General features: G+C 32.0%; 3 protein-coding genes across 4 annotated transcripts; 1 reads left to right on the top strand and 2 right to left on the bottom strand.

Annotated features, from left to right (window-relative positions):
* Nucleotides 1-245: 245 nt before the first annotated feature.
* On the bottom strand, nt 246-6,598 carry LOC111274653 (putative phospholipid-transporting ATPase 4). Of its 2 annotated transcripts, XM_089755989.1 has the most exons (12): nt 6,318-6,598; nt 6,070-6,112; nt 3,764-5,672; nt 3,559-3,669; nt 3,147-3,423; nt 2,984-3,072; nt 2,778-2,850; nt 2,475-2,684; nt 2,221-2,346; nt 1,531-1,629; nt 1,254-1,445; nt 246-1,164 (listed from the first exon to the last, which is right to left on the bottom strand). In XM_089755989.1, exons 3-12 carry the CDS (start codon nt 5,551-5,553, stop codon nt 493-495), a joined length of 3,639 nt encoding a protein of 1,212 aa, XP_089612115.1. In that variant the 5' UTR covers nt 5,554-5,672; nt 6,070-6,112; nt 6,318-6,598; the 3' UTR covers nt 246-492. The 2 variants fall into 2 exon arrangements, with proteins under 2 accessions (XP_089612115.1, XP_022715174.2); XM_022859439.2 differs by lacking the exon at nt 6,070-6,112.
* A 4,982-nt stretch (nt 6,599-11,580) lies between these two features.
* On the bottom strand, nt 11,581-13,375 carry LOC111274650 (coatomer subunit zeta-2-like). The gene is made up of 6 exons (XM_089755136.1): nt 13,295-13,375; nt 13,042-13,201; nt 12,711-12,858; nt 12,524-12,601; nt 12,189-12,273; nt 11,581-12,018 (listed from the first exon to the last, which is right to left on the bottom strand). Exons 1-6 carry the CDS (start codon nt 13,373-13,375, stop codon nt 11,959-11,961), a joined length of 612 nt encoding a protein of 203 aa, XP_089611262.1. The 3' UTR covers nt 11,581-11,958.
* A 637-nt stretch (nt 13,376-14,012) lies between these two features.
* LOC111274649 (mitochondrial carrier protein CoAc1-like) lies at nt 14,013-16,206 on the top strand. The gene is made up of 7 exons (XM_022859432.2): nt 14,013-14,192; nt 14,457-14,542; nt 14,617-14,824; nt 14,991-15,126; nt 15,218-15,402; nt 15,542-15,661; nt 15,891-16,206. The coding sequence occupies exons 1-7, from the start codon at nt 14,013-14,015 to the stop codon at nt 15,960-15,962; spliced, it is 987 nt and encodes a 328-aa protein (XP_022715167.2). The 3' UTR covers nt 15,963-16,206.
* The last annotated feature ends 160 nt before the right edge of the window (nt 16,207-16,366 follow it).

Below are 16,366 nucleotides of genomic sequence, written 5' to 3'. Positions count from 1 at the left end.
GTGCATTGAAGTCAATGAACAACACGAGAAAAGATCGAAGAAAGTGTGTTAATCAATTCAAAATTTAATTCAATTGATTAAAATAATTATTTTTAAAATATAATATTTAATAAATATAATATTTCAATCTTAGCACCAATAAATTTTTTTTTTTTTACTTTTAGTTAAAAAAAAAAATACTAATTCATTACATCAACAGTTTCAACATTATACAATTATACAGAGTCAGAAACAGGCCGAGAAAAGGCAATCGAAAATAAAGATGAAGATATATTTTCACAGGATACAACTCTTATACGTGTCAAGTAGTGTACATACAATAGCCCCAAAGGCCTTTGTATAACGAATGGGACTTATAATCTAAAAAGATCAACAAATGAATAGTAATTAAAATTAAAATTAAAAAAAAAAAAGGCCTCAAAAGAAAACTGCTAATGGCCGGGAAAAAGAGCCCTGAAAATCATCAAAAAGAAACTATATTCATGAGCATTGTTATGATGGAGTGACTGGACTATGCATTTCCAAAGACGTATGTTTTCTTTGCAACTTCCCTCTTAAATGCCTGATCTTTGCATCAACCCGTGCTGTGAACCCGATCTTGGTTTTCTGTCTTGCCTTGGATCGCTCCCTACTCCACATGCGTTGATCCTCAACATCTTTCTTGTAGTACTTGATCTCTTGGATGATATGATGATCCATTGGGTGGAAACATCTTTGGAAACATATATGGGCCATGTATGGTAGATTACAAGCGACTGTTACTAAAAGGGTGGCTGACCAATAGATGGGTGCAGGAGCAAGAGCTTCCACTAGAATTTGGTAGGCATTACCGGATATAGTAGGAGATAGCATGCCATAAACAAAGAGAAACAAATACCAAGTGCCAATGCTACCCCATATGAAGAGGTGTTGGATCCAAGTGAAGTGGCTCATGGTGAGCGCAATCTGGCAATTGAGAGCCCAAATGATGCAAGTGAACATTGTTGTACCCAAGGCAGCCATATCAGCAGTCTGGCCTCCAGAACGGAAAGCTTGGTCATAGAAGATGATAATATTGAGGAAGAAAATGATGAGAGAGGAATATAGACCATTGCCCATCCACCCAAGTATCCTATACCAGTCGAAAAACAAATTTCTAGGTCCTTGCTGATATAATGCAGGAAACTGCAACACAAATAGGCATGCAAAATCTTATAATAAAGTCACCTGTAACGTGGATGAATTGCAAATAAAATAATTGTTTACAGACTAACCTGTAAGCAAACTTCAGAAGAAACATCTTGCTCAAAAACTCCTAGTGAGATTACAGGCAATGAGGTAAGAACAACATTGAATAATAACATGTACCAGTCATCATAAACTGATTGTCCAGAGAAGCCTGTGAATGCCTCAAAGTAGAAGAGGGTGAGGCCAAATGCTATATTCTTGTAGAAGAAATAGCAAACCTGAATCCAAAATACCACAGTTAAATTGGTCCAGCATTAGAGGAGGAACAAGCATTAAAAATGCAAGATAATCCCTCATTATTACCATCTGTGCAATCCTCTTATAACACCAGTGTCCATGGACGACAAGAAGTCTTTCCAAGAAACGAAATTGCGCAACAGAGAAGTCACTGGCCATTACAGCCTACAAAAGGGAACAGGTTAGGTAATTCACTGACATGCAGAAATAACCATTCTTAAGAAGCATCATGTCAAGATAGAACAGTTATAGCCTAAAATATAGTACTTTAATAACAATGGTTAAATACATCAAACAAGATAGAGAAGGAAACATTTATCAGCAGTTTATGAGGATGCAATCCTGAAGATTAGCAAGTCATTGCTCCCAAACATTTTTGAGAACAGTCAAAAGAAGCCTACAATATCTTTATCTCCTGATGACAATGGTTCTTGTAAACTGCTAAGGTTTACATCTATTACTAACTGAACAGAATAGCAACTGCCAAGAATCATATGAAGCTCAAAATTTTGAATCCTGTTTCTCCAAAAGGGAGAGAGAGAGAGAGAGAGAGAGAGAGAGAGAGATCATGAATTCACAAAAGGACCAAACAAGCAAATTCCAATCTAAAGCTCAACTCTAATGAGATAATCTCTCCTTTTCTGAATTCATAAATATGAAATATCCTTAATAAACCTATATAAAAGATCCATTTGATACTGTCATTAGAGGAATATATCACTACTGTAGGAAGAGTGAGTCAGATACGTTACCAACCTGCATACCTTCCACACCACTGATGCCAACTCCAATGTCAGCTTCTTGAATCATTCCAACATCATTTGCACCATCACCAATTGCTAAGGTGGTTTTCCCAGTTCCTTCTTTTACTAATCTTGTTACCTGGTACCATAAAGAATGTACTAAATAAATAGAATACACAATAAGAACTCCACTTTCAGGAATATTACCTGATTTAATCCTTTAAAAACTTAAAATATGCCAGGAAGGAAAGGAAAAAGAAATCTTACTAGTGCCTTCTGCTTTGGAGACACACGACAGCATATGACAGATGCACAATCAACTGCTAAGCCTAAGAATTGCTGTTTCATATCATCCTCCAAGGCATATGCAAGAGTCTTTCCATCAATGATCAATGCAAATGCAGCATGTGGATCATTTTCCAGTTTGATCATTTGTGAAGCATTGGTAATTTGCATTAATATGTTCTCCTTAACTACCTGAACGGTAACAAAAAGCGACAAAGTCTAACATCAAATGAAATCAATTTCCTGAAGAAAAATTCCTGTCCTCTTTCACAAAGAAATAGATACCTCTTTGGCATCTGAACTATTTGCTGTAATACAGATCTGCTTCATGCCTTGTCTTAGCAGACTGCAAGCGTATCTGCATCACAAAGAGAAACTTTCACTAAAATGCTTTCATGGAGCATCTTTCCACTAAGAAATCCAAACTCAGCTTCCCATTAGAAGAGGTAATAACAAAAAGAGAGCCTAATATTAAACAGAACAAGACAGACCCTATATTTATAGCAGTTTCCATCTTGTCCCCTGTCAAAACCCAGATCTTCAGACCAGCTTGTGCAAGTTTATCTATACATTGGGGTACCTGAAATAAAGAAACGTTAAACCAGGTCGAAGAAAAGAAGTTTCTTAGAGAAAGCAGGCAAGGATAAGACATACCCCCTTTTGCAATTTGTCCTCTACGGCGGTAGCACCGATGAGAATCAAATCCCTCTCCATCATCTCTGCAACGTTTTCAAGCAATGTCTCTCTATCTGCCCCAATAGAAGTTTTTGCTTTCTGAAATTCATTGTTCCAAGCAGAATACTCAGATTCCTCAAGCTTTCTATACGCCAGTGCCAACGTACGCAATCCAGCTTCTCCATACTCATTCAAATGCTTATTGGTATCCTCCTCATACAATCTTCCATTCTTTGATAACCGATCAAAAATAATGCTGTGCCAAACAGAGAAAAAATTAAATCAGTCAAACACAAATCATCAGGCCATTGAATGTACAGACTGGTGTAGGCTACCATGTGCATCCTCTAATGCCTTGATGAGAGGTCAAAAGGGCAATAGAGAGACTAACCTGTCAGCACCTTTACACAGGAGAAGAATCTGCCCATCTTCATCCCTTACAATTACTGTCATCCGTTTTCTTTTGCTAGTGAATTCCAACATATTTAGAATTTTGAATTCCCTATAACATGCCCAGAGGATCATTAAGATGCTAAAACAAAAGAAATTCAGGAGAGATTAGCAAAGAGCACAAACACTGGGCATTGGTATCCCACCTGTCAATTGGTTGTCCTGCAACTGAATATCTTTCACGGACAAACACACCTGATTGAGTTCTTTTAAAAAACTCAAAACCAAATTCTCTGGCTGCAACAAGAAAGGCTCCTTCATCAGGTGACTCTGCTTCATATGTATAACTGCCAGTCTCTTCATTCAGCTCAGGGATAGCAGTGTGACAAATTGCTAATATTCGGAAAAATAACATAATGACATCTGCATTAGGCTCTCTCAACCAGTTGCCTTTCATGATGCGGCTGTCCTCAAAGCTAAACCCTTTTATGGGAGATTTATGATCCTTTTCATCTCTGGAAGTAACAACAGTCTCAAGTTCAATTTCTTGTTGTTTGCCTTTTTGCCTGGAACCAGTTGATCTTTCTGCATCCTGATCCTCAAGGTCAATAGCCATCTGTTGTGCAGCAGCAAGTTCAACTTCACTAGAGCACACACCATATGCAGTACCAGCAATGGAACATTTGAGAAAATCCATCTGATTGCAGGTCAAAGTGCCTGTTTTATCTGAAAGGATCGTATCTACCTGGCCCAACTCCTCATTTAAATTTGATGTCCGTGCCTGAGCAGGATTCCCAGTTTCTTCATCATACATTTGTATATCTTGATTAATAAAGGATGCTTGCAAAACCTTCACCACCTCGATCGAAACATAAAGCGAAATAGGTATTAAATAGCCATAAAGCACGAGGGCAGTGACCAGATGGGAAACCCCTGATAGAACAGGCTTTTCTGGATTATAATAATCATCTGTATGCTGGGGCTGCAGATACCACCAGTCTGGCATGTAGAACTTTGTTTTCACAGCAAAGCCAATAGAGCTGATCAATGAGATCATCAGAAGGAGGCTGAAAAGAACATATATTATATAATCCATTTTCCTTTCTATTCTGCTCCTCTTTGAAGGGGACTTCGTGGCATTCTGCATGACTTTGCTATCATGACCTGCGAAAATTGCAATTCCATAGACAAAAGTTGTATTACGCAGCTTCGAATCTCTAAGGAGAATTTGGCTAGGGTCAAGAGCATAAACTTGACGATCATATTCAAAATTACCAACAAAGGTGTAAAGGCTAGGGTTGGGATCTTCACATGTAATTGTTCCTGTGAAGTTTTTGAAAGCCTCATCCTCATCCAAAGACAAGGTTACCTCCAAAGCTCTCTTTACCTTCAAGTTTGTCTCACCATCTAAATTCATGGTCTCCACATAGCAAATTCCGTCCTCGTAACTTGATGACAAGAGCAGCAAATCTGCTGGAAAAAACTGATCCTTCTCCACTTTTACCACATCTCCAACCTGGACCTTCTGCCACGTCTTATTACCAAAAATGCCATCCTCTTTATGAACTTTTACTTTCCGAGTATTAACCTTCATGTCTTGCATAAACCTTCGCCAATCCTCCAAAGCTTCCTTTGCCATGCTAAGTCCAACAACGAAGGCCAAGGGAGCAATCATGCTCACAGCAGAAAATGGTGAAAGGGGTGTAACTGAAATAATTGCAGTTCCAAGGAAGTACAAATTGGCAACTCGGTGGAATTGTTCATACAAAGCTTTAGGTAAGAAAGTGACAAAATTATACTTGGTTGTGGAAATGTAATTTGATCGATATTTAAAAGGTTTTTTATTGTGCATAAGAGGTTGGTTGCAATGCACAATTCTTGAGTATCCAGGCCCTTCGATAGAGTGTGGCCCCTCTTCAGCAGCACTTGGCCTAAGACATGAGAACGTATAAAGGTGACTCCGGCGGAGCCTTGCTCTTATCCTACCCCGTGCCATCTCTCAGAATCAAGCTTTAAAAGAAACAGCACACAACTGTCAAACAAAGAGAAGCCCCAAATCTAGCCTTCAGTGGATATTAATGCAGCCACTGATTCATAATTTCCTTGCTTTAATTCCTGATTTCACAAAACCAAATGGAATTTAAGCATAAGTACATAACTAACATTCACAAATTGAAGCTTACAACAACTAAAGCTCCAAATAAAATGCCTGAATTCAAAAGCACAAACATTCTGAAAAATATATCATATTTAAATTACAATCAATATTCTTGCATAACCCAGATTTGAGAGTCTTATGAGCTGTAAAAGTCTAGGAATAAGAGACAGATTAAGACAAATATAAGAACAAATTTACATCGCAGAAAGCTACATAACTGACCCAAAAAAAAGGATCCAAGGAAACTGTTAACAGAAAAAAACACCCCACACGGCCATTCCCAATGTAAAAAAATCCAGAATTTAACATAAAAATATCAAATTTGATACTGCAAAAAAAAAAAAAAGCCCATACCCAATTTTCTTCTCTCCTCAAATATCCAAATAAACAGCTAACCCTGTTGAAATCATGAGAACAAAGAGGAAATAGACAAAGGAGACAATGCTCAGCTGAAACTTCAAAATTTCGGCAATTGAACAGATCATTGATATTTGACCCGGACGAAAACAACCCAGACGCACAAAATTTTGAAAATTTAACCAAAGCAAGAATTTCAAGAAAAAAAATTGAAGAAAAGGGAAGCCCCCAAAAAAAAGAGTTACCTTGAATCTGTTGGCTGGTTCGTCTTCAATACAAAATCAAGAACAAAAAAAAAGAACCCATTTGCAAAAACCACAGAGAAAGTGTAGACGATATCTTTTGCAGACCAAGGAAGAAGGGAGACAAGTAAAAAAAACAAAGAAGAGTTTATTTTTTATTAATTTTGATTAAGGGAAAAAATCTAGAGAGAGAAAGAGAAAGAGATAGATAGAAAAGCCAGGGTTTTAGGCTTAAGAGAGAGAAATTTTCTCTCTTTCTCTTTGAACCAATTACAGGAATTCCCGGGGTCCCCTTAGCCCTTGCCTTCTATATTTATAATTTTTTTTATTTTTTTCTTTTTGAGTTTTTTTTTTTTCTTGAAATTGGAACAAAGATTATTTGCTTTTTAATTCGTTGTTGTTTTAAAATAAATGACCTGGCATTTAACTTTTTTTTTTACAAAAATGGAACAGCCAAGAAGAACCAGTCTTTTCTAACGTTTGCTGTTCGTGGGCCCCTTTTTATCCTACGTGGCAGATCCTCAACTTAGTTTTTCTTTTTTCTTTTTTTTTTTTTCTCTTTCTTGGTTTTGCAAAATTAGTTTTTTTTCATCTATTTACCCAAAAATAGAAGTATAATTCTTTTATAAAAAAATAAACAATTAGACATTTATAAAATATAATGTTACTTGTATTCAAATTCCAGAGTGATTTTAGGTCATTTTGAAAAGTGGACCCACTTCATATTTAATAAGGAACTCCTGAAAATTTTATAACTTTACCTTTGAACATGTTCCCCCTAAGCAGTGTTTCATATTTGAATTTATACATAATTTGAAAAAAATTATAAATATTAAATTTTAGATTTTAAATTGCTAAATATTATTTTTTAAAAGTAATTATATAAATTATTTAAACGAAATTTTAAGTTTAATTTATTAACTAATTTAAATTTTTAATTAGCTAAGTTATGTGTAAAATTAAATGAACACTTAATTTTATTTTTGTATATAAAAGAGATTGTAAGAGAGAAAAAAAATTTAAAATATTAAATTTATTGAATATCATGATAATTATATAAAAAATTTTAAAACTAAATTTTAAATTCATAAATATCTAATTTTAGCTAAACTAAGAATTCGACATTTGAAATTATCTTTTGAATTCAATTAAAATAAATTGATAAAAGTTGTGTTATTTATATCAACTAAAATTGTTTGCCATTTTGTTGAACAAAAAAAAAAAAAAAATTTGTGCGACCGTTGCTGGATTACACTTAATGATAGAGACGTTAAATAATTTAGAATTTTTTTTTTTTAATTAGAACCTTTGACCAAACAGGCAAGCACGTATTTGTTGTGCCCTAATATGCATAATAAACTCCTGAAAATCATGCAATAATCTTCCCTGATTTTTTTAAAATTAACTATATTTATGTTTAAAATATCTTTTATAACTAAAAGTGCGTTAATCATAAAAACTAATTAAGAGGTGCAGTTGTAATTTGAGATTTATGGTTTAAAGTTAAATTATCAAATAACCACTCAATTATTTATTTTTAACAAAATAACTTATTTTTCCTTCTAAAATCATTTTTTTAGACATTTTAATTTTTCACAATAATATCAAATATTTAAAAATTTTAAATCATAATTTCTTATAATAAAATTTACATTACCTTTTAAATTAAATTTTGTACGATGATCATATTTTAATTGACAAGAACCAATGAGAAACATTTTTATCGTTCATTAGATAATATTAAATTAGATTGACTTCTGTTTAATGACAAATCATAACCGCGTTTGCTATCTGTTTCCAGGATGCAATGAAGAAATGCTTTGTTAAATGCCGGTCAAAATTGTGAAACATGGGAAAATTGCGTTGAATTTGATTTCCCATAAAAACTCACCAAGCCGATGATTCGAAGAAACAATGTAAAATGTGGGACACCACGGCAAGTTCTCCCACTCCTTCCCCACGATGATAGACTTGTTTGTTTTGTTTAGTCAGCTTAAATGTCAGCTACAGCCCACTTGAGAAAATTAAAATATATATAAATTAATTGATTTCTTTTTTTTCCCCATTGTTGTTCCTTTTGTCATCTTAATTATTATTTTTTATCTACATATTTCTAATGCCATTACTTAGGTGTTAGTAGTATTTTTTTTTTTAATAAAGATTAAAAAAAAAAGGATTATGAACATATAAGTTAATTGAATTGATTAAATTTGAATTTCTTTTAAATCTATATGCGATTTTAATTATTATCAAATTTTTTTATATATAATTTATAAATTTAATATAAATTTTTGTTAAAACTTTCGACATATCTTGATCTTAAAATGGATAACCTCCCCTTAGTTTAATTTTTTACACCAAAAAAAGTTTTTACTTCAGTAAATAAATTAAATTTTTTACGTCAATATTGGTTTTTCCAATGACCTACTAGGAAAATATAATTAAACTCAATATACATTACGTAAGAAGAATTTTTCTTCCTTTACTATTTTTTTTTTTTACGTAGTTGATTAGTTAAGTTTAAGAAATGGGTTTGAATTGAAGCATTCTTCTTTGATGATCTTAATTCAAGGCTTTTTTATACTGTGTTTTTAAGGAGCAGCTAGGATAAAACTTATTCTTTGATATTAAACAATCATGTCTAATGCATGCACGTAATATGCGTACAATTGTTTTTTAAATGTGTGCATAGACAATAATAATATTTATATTAACAAATATTTTTAAGGTATACACGTGTGCTAGTACCATTATATTATTAATTAATGATGTAATAAGATAAATATGTAATGTTAATTTTAGTTTAATACGGATCTAGAAGTGAACTGATTTATTAAAATAAATAATTATATGATCTATTGATAGGATGATTAACTCTTGATTTCAATAATAAAAAATTAAACTTTAGACATATTCACACAAAAAATAAATATTTCAAATTATATTATTTCATAAAAAAAAAATATTTACCACTTCAATTTAATCATGAATTAATCATATCATATACGTATCTTCTATTTCCATCCATCTAATTTTGACTCTTTCTCTCTTTTTTTTTTTTTAAATACTAAATTAAGTGATATATTATATTAGGTTGAAGTGATGATTTTGATTTGGTTAAAACTTTGCAGTCTCTCTACAAAATTAAGTCTTGCTAGATTTACTTTGTAAACTATAAATTCTGGTTTGTGGATAAGACAACAAATTTAATTCATGATAGTTGCATCTTACCTATCCCAATTATATATATATATATATATATATATATATTTTACTTCGTCAATCTGATTTACAAAGCCAGCAACATTATTTTATTTAGAAATAAATTTAATATAATACTATTAAATTGAACTAAACATATCTAAAAAAGATTAAGTTACATTGACGTAAAATTAATTGTTGAATTTAACAATATCTTGATATGCATTATTTACGTGAATATAAAGTGAAAAAATGTAAGTCTCATAAACATATAATATGAAATAATGTAAAATTAAATTAGTTTTATGAAATAGTATTGTAAATATACATATATATATTTAGATTAGAATAATTACAATATATAATAAAATTCAACTTTTAGAATTAATGGAAAAATGCTAGTAATTAATTTGTCAAAAATGGACCGCTACGCGCAAGATTATAATCTTTTGATTCATAATTGGTGCAAACATTTTTGGTTTTTTAATTTATATTTATATGATATATTATGTTGACCGAACCTATACTTATGTTTTCTAGATTAAGAAAAAAATGCAATAGCCAATAATTAAATCATGAGAAATATATTTTTTGTTAGTCAAGTTTTTAAAATTTAGAATCGAAATAAAGCAGAGTAACACGTAATCTTTAAAATAAATTAAAAAATAATATTTATCAATCTTTTAATTTTATTGATAATAATTAAAGTGGTTAGTGGTTTATGGGCTCCACCACTGATTCTCGGTTTACAATGTGAAAGAAAGCTGGGTAGAATCATATGAATAGAAAGAGTGCCAATGTTGAAAAATTCGACAAAAAAATCAACTTTTTGTTTTTTTTATATGGGCTGATATTGTTTTGATTGAGGGATTTAAATAGTATTAATCAGCTTGTTAATTTTGGTTAAACGCCTTAATTTGATTTTTCTAAAATAAGAAAGTAGAGAAAATGGGTGATTGGCACTGATTAAGGGTAGTTAAAAATTATTTAAGATTTTTTTCTATTTAATACATTATTTTATTAAATTATATATTTTTATAACGATCACGTAGATTCGACACACTGATTAATAATATTTTTTTTAAAATGGTAATATTCGTCTAGTTTTATTATTATGTATAGCACTTTGTTGTTGGTCCAATGGAGAGTAGTTTCCATGCAATATCCTCATTCACTTTCTTTTACGATTTTCTAAGTTAGTGGCTTTTTGCATCTGCCGTATACTTTCGTGGAAATTGTTGCAAGTGGACCAAACCACAATGATTTCAGTTTTTTTTTTTTTATTTGACTTGTGAATTTAATTAATGTGAATTCTTGATCTTCTAGATAAGAAATATAGGATTAATTCAAAAAAATATATAAAAAATAACGTTTATCCTTACATTACAATGATGAATTATAAATACAATAACTTATATTGATACATTAATAAATATAGAGAATTTTTATATATATATAGATGATAGAATGAATTTAAAATTGAAAATCTTAAAACTTAAGTATCCATTTTCTTTAGAATCTAACTTCTTTTATACCAATTCATTTATTTCAATATATTAGTTTTTTTTTTAAAAATGTTTCAATTTAGGAAAATTTTTTTTATTAAGTTTGAATTTTAAAAATTTGAATATCAATTGTTTATCAATAATATTATTTTTTAAAAAATAATTACATAAATAATTAATTTAAAATTTAAAATTATATTAATTTTTGTAAAATATTATAAAGTACAATGCACGAAGATTAAAAAAAAAAAAAAAGAAACGACTCAGTTTGGTCCACATCCTCAAAGACAAGACAAGATGTGACAGTGCGATCGAAAGCTTCGTTGACCAAGAAAGACTATGAACAGCTATTGCTGTATAATACAAGACTGACTGACTCTCAGTATTAATTTTGCTCACCCTGAAATCCTAACTAAAAAGACATATGCCCAATTGTCACACCAGTCAGTTCAAGACAAAATGAAAAATGCAAGAGGGCCGGCCAAGTTGGTTTCTTTGAAAGCTTCTTCTGGGCTTATAGCTATCAACTTTTTCTCTAGTTTGGCTTTGTTACCTTCAATTATAGCAGGTGGAATGGATAAGATCTATCCAAGATCGTGCACGCTATGGTCCAAAACGTTTGGCATTATTAAATAGTATGAACTTTTGTATTATGTTTGTTTTTTTTTTAGTATAAATATGAAAATTATCATGTTATTATGTTAAACACATGTTGCTTTTAAACTTATTAGTTGTAATATAAAATTTTAGTCTGAACCAAAATAATTGAGCAAAAACAGACAGAACTGCAATCTCTTTCGTTTATTTGATTGATTGGATAGAAAAGGAAGCATATTGAGGCCTGTCATCAATCAAAGCTCTGAAAATAATAAAAAGGAATTACATGTTGAAGAAATGACAAAATGGGATTTTAATCAAACTGAAGAAGGGCCTGGGAATTATTTTAGAAGGGTTCTTGTCAAGTGTTCACGAGCTGTAGCTAATGCTTGACTTATGGTCTGCAATATTAGCAGAAACAGAGAACATTCAGTTTAAGAGAACATTTGAAATTGGTGATAGGAATCTGAGGTTTACATATAGCAAATTTTAAGGATTTTGGTAAGTTTGTTTGGAAAATCTGCAGGCAGCTGTTTATAAGTACAAAAAAGAAAGATCGGAATAAAGTTACCTGTTCAGACAATGGTGCTGAAACATCCATGTTTTGGATTGCCACCTTTCCTGCTAGAACATTTGAATCTGTTTCAAGTATCATCCTGCCAGAAAAAAAAAATGATTTGTGCATTTTATGCAAGTCAAATGAATTTTGTCTATCAGATTTACAATGAAAAAAGCAATTGTTGGTAAAAGATTAAGAAGCTTTCTTATATTCATATCTATGAATTGGGGGATCTGTTCAATCATGGACATATTTTAGTTATGATCATGGTCTCAGTACTGGTGCTTGAAATTAGAACAAGGATATTTATAATATTCCATGAATTTAGGAGGCAAATTGTTGCATACCCTTGATCAACAATTTCATCAATGCATAAGAAGATGAGATCTAAGTTCTCAAGTGCTTCCCTTTTATCAATAGTGTTCCTACAATGAGGAAACATGAAATTGAATGATTTAGAAGCAGAAATTAGGCATTGCAAATCAAAATTATAAGACTGTCTAATGGATGAGGTACAATATGCTTAAAAACAACCTCAAAAGAAGAGAAATTGCATCAAAGAGTCCCTGAAGCACACCGGCAAGTAAGAGTTCATTTTCTTCATCACCCCCAGTTATAAAGAAATGGAGGTCCTGGACAAACTTATATATAACAATGTTGCTGTCAAACATTGTGATTTCAGCTGCAAATGATCCAGAACACATCAACAATGCAATCTCAAGCTTAAGAACAAAAGGGTTTGATCAGGATTTCAGTATAATTCACTAAAGTTGAACTTGCAACTTTAATTTTGCATTAATTGGACAGAGAAAATGATAATTGAATTATAATGATTAAAAGGGTAACAAAATCTCATGAAGATTACCTTCCGTACGAGCATTTGATTTCAGTGTTTTTGTGAAGATAGATTTTTCAAAAGCTAACTTGGCAGCATTTGTTGGCCATTCATCTGAGTAATACTTCACTGCTACACGTTTCCCTTCAGAGTCTAGAATAAGAATGTTCTTTACTGCAGGACAGGAGTCCTATAAATAAAACAAATAATTAACAACAGTTGGATTGTTTAAAAAACACCATGATTTCCCAATTCACCATTCAATTAACTTAGAATTAAGCACAACATTGTCAGATCCACTCAGAAAATCAGTGCAAGAATCACAGTGCAAACTACTTACTGTTAATATCCATATGTTATCCATATGGAACAATTATAATATGCAGATCAATGAGAAAAAAAAAAAAGCAAAAATATTTCTGACCCAAAAACAACCAAAAGAAAAAAGGAAAATGGAAAGCATTAATAAAGAAAACTGAGTTATGGGTAAGAAATAAGAATGAGAGACTTACCCTAGAGGAAAAGAAGTGAGCCATGTTTGAATGAAGGGAAGGCTGCAGTTAGTTGGGGTTTCAGTTATATATATATATGTGTGTGTATGTGTGTGTAAGTTGTTTTCTTTTTGGTTAAATCATTTTGAATGACTAAAATAGTCATTGGAGAGATTTTCATGTTATCATTTTCCAACAATATCTGAAATTTTGGTCAAATTGCTTAGCTAAAACGAAGGAGAAGCAATAAAAGAACCATTCAATTTAAAATTTTATTTCACACAACTGACAACATTGAACTTTTTTTTTCCTTTTTTTTAAGAAGAACTTTCATCCATTTCATTTTTAATCAGACAACTTCTATTCTATGTTCACAATCATTCCAATATAAATGTTTCTAGTTATTTATATTTGTTTTAACATATTAATGTTACATGAAACTTGTCAAATTGTACTATGGTTATAACTGGTTTTATAACATTTCTTTACCACTTTCCTGTCCAATACTCGATGGACAATGAAAGTTCTGATATCGGTTCTTCCAATGAGGATGACTCTTATGAAAATGAACAAGTTCAAATTGTTCATTCTTTGCCTGTTTATGTCATGGAGTTAATCACTGGTGGTGCTTCTAGCTGCTTTGCAAAAACTACGGTTGCACCACTAGAGCGAATCAAGATACTTTTGCAGGTTATAATATGTGATTTCTCTGTTAATATCTTTATATATTTCAATGAATCATTATTTCAATATTATCATTGTTAAATCTTAAAGTATTTTGGATCACCCTTGTGTTGATCTATGTCCTGTTAATTGTCATGGTGATTGGTGAAATAGATTCTTACAATTTGATTCAATTTATCTGTTGGTTTTGCTGATTTGATTATAATTTATAAAGTTATCATGATTCTTTCCTATATAAAGCCTAGTTTTGTTATTGTTTGGAACTGATAGACGAGGGCCGAAGGATTTCATTCAATTGGGGTCTATGGATCATTGAAGAAGCTAGTGAAGCATGAAGGTGTTAGGGGGCTATACAAGTAAGTTCAGCAATGAAAATTGAGTATTACTTTATTGAAACAACATCAGATTTTGACTCATTATTTCTTTCCAGAGCAAATGGTGTTTATATCCTTCGGATGGTACCCCATTCTGCATTTCATTACATAACGTATGAACAATGTCGGGGTTTGCTGCACTACAAATGCCCTTCTATTGGGACAGGGCCTTTGCTGGATATTTTAGCTGCCTCTACAGCTGGGGGAACAGCATTTTTATGCACTTATCCCTTGGATTTGGCTCGAACGAAGTATGCTTATCAGGTAGTTATTTATTGACAATCTAACTTGTATATATTGCAAAGTTTTCATTAAAAAATCCTTTTCCACTTATCAAATAAAGGTCACTGCATTTGTTGGATTAGCTTCTTGATCCATATAGCTGATTCTCTCACTGTACATTTCAAGTTGATTTTTTCTGCATCTTAAGGTGGTGGATCGAAGTCAAAGTGGCAATGATGGTCTTAGATGTATCCATTCGGGTCATCCTGTACATCAAGGGATAAAAGATGTCTTCAGGACTGTCTATAGAGGAGGTGGAATGCGCGGTTTCTATCAAGGCCTAGGTATTCTAGTCTTCTCTTCTTACAAAAATGTAAATGTTGAATAGAGCATCTTTACAGATTCAATCAATAATCATTAAAATTTAAAGATCAGGTCCAACACTTGGTGGAATCCTCCCTTACAATGTTGTAAAATTCTATGCTCATGAGGAGCTCAAGAGATGGGTTCCCAAAGAACATCAAAGTTCCATTGCATTGAATCTTTCTTGTGGAGCTTTGGCTGGTGTCATTGGACAGACTGTCATGTATCCATTGGATGTTGTTAGGAGACAAATGCAGGTATACCAATTTAATTTGCCTTAATTCTTACTATGCTAGAGAATTCTAATGTCTTTCTGTTGAACGTTGAGGATAACCAGACATACTTGCTTAAACTAGATTTATATTCAAACATTAAATTCAAAGCTGTTTACTACAGGTTGACATTCTGCACCAGAATGGTGCCAGGTACAATAACACCATTGAAGTCCTTACAGCCATTATTCGTAATCAAGGATGGAGACAGTTATATGCAGGTTTATGCATTAATTATATGAAGGTCTGTTTCAAAGTGTTATTCAAGAAAGCTAGTAAATATGGAACTTAATGACTAATTCATTGGCATATAACTATGCTCTCCAAAAGAAAAAAGTCTATTCGGATGAAAAATTCTAAATGGTTCACTTGTTTGTATAAATGGGAAGATATATTGCTAGATTTGAAAGTAATATGAGAATGAATTAACAGTCTAGCATTCATATCACAATCTAAAGTTCACTCTGTTGCAGGTTGTTCCTTCAGTAGCCATTGGTCTCACATCATTCGAAGTTATAAAGAGCCGGTTAAATTTCCCACCTTAGCAGTTTTGATCAGTATCTGCTGGAGAAAAAAAAGGTTTTCCATTTTTCCCAAGAGAAAGTAAAGGATTGTTGTCCCTTTTTGTTTCTTCAACAGCAAGAGGTGAACTCCATTCAGGCTCTTTCAATGGTGTGTAGCTGAGTCAACCAAATTGAGAACAAAATTGTTAGGTTAAAGATCCATAAATGTTCATATTTCAATCCTCATCAAGATCTAGCAAGCAATGAAGATCGTTGATGTTGCTGATACAGAATTGTGAAAATGATCAAAGCACAACTTTCTATAGTTGATGTTGATCAGCTTCTTGTTGGACTTAATCAATTTGTTTAATAGTCTGAAAACACCTGTTCTTGTTAGTATATCATATAGAAGAAGAGCGTTTGTTTTAAACAGATCAAAGGGTCTT

This window comes from Durio zibethinus, chromosome 26, assembly GCF_047325235.1.
Source record: "Durio zibethinus cultivar Kanyao isolate XHJ-2024 chromosome 26, ASM4732523v1, whole genome shotgun sequence".
NCBI classification, from domain to species: domain Eukaryota; kingdom Viridiplantae; phylum Streptophyta; class Magnoliopsida; order Malvales; family Malvaceae; genus Durio; species Durio zibethinus.
This window is presented reverse-complemented; position numbering and strand designations above follow the sequence as displayed.

Excerpts from the sequence above, each read along its gene's own strand:
- LOC111274653 (XM_089755989.1), bottom strand. The coding sequence starts at position 5,553 with ATGGCACGGGGTAGGATAAGAGCAAGGCTCCGCCGGAGTCACCTTTAT. Across the intron at positions 2,851-2,983 it reads GAAACTGCTATAAATATAGG|ATACGCTTGCAGTCTGCTAA; the intron begins GTCTGTCTTGTT and ends TTTGTGATGCAG. Across the intron at positions 2,347-2,474 it reads CTCCAAAGCAGAAGGCACTA|GTAACAAGATTAGTAAAAGA; the intron begins GTAAGATTTCTT and ends TTATGGTACCAG.
- LOC111274650 (XM_089755136.1), bottom strand. The coding sequence starts at position 13,375 with ATGGATAACATATGGATATTAACAGTAAGTAGTTTGCACTGTGATTCT. Across the intron at positions 12,859-13,041 it reads ATCAAATGCTCGTACGGAAG|CTGAAATCACAATGTTTGAC; the intron begins GTAATCTTCATG and ends GATCATTTGCAG. Across the intron at positions 12,602-12,710 it reads GCAATTTCTCTTCTTTTGAG|GAACACTATTGATAAAAGGG; the intron begins GTTGTTTTTAAG and ends TCCTCATTGTAG.
- LOC111274649 (XM_022859432.2), top strand. The coding sequence starts at position 14,013 with ATGGACAATGAAAGTTCTGATATCGGTTCTTCCAATGAGGATGACTCT. Across the intron at positions 15,403-15,541 it reads TTGTTAGGAGACAAATGCAG|GTTGACATTCTGCACCAGAA; the intron begins GTATACCAATTT and ends TGTTTACTACAG. Across the intron at positions 15,662-15,890 it reads TATGCATTAATTATATGAAG|GTTGTTCCTTCAGTAGCCAT; the intron begins GTCTGTTTCAAA and ends ACTCTGTTGCAG.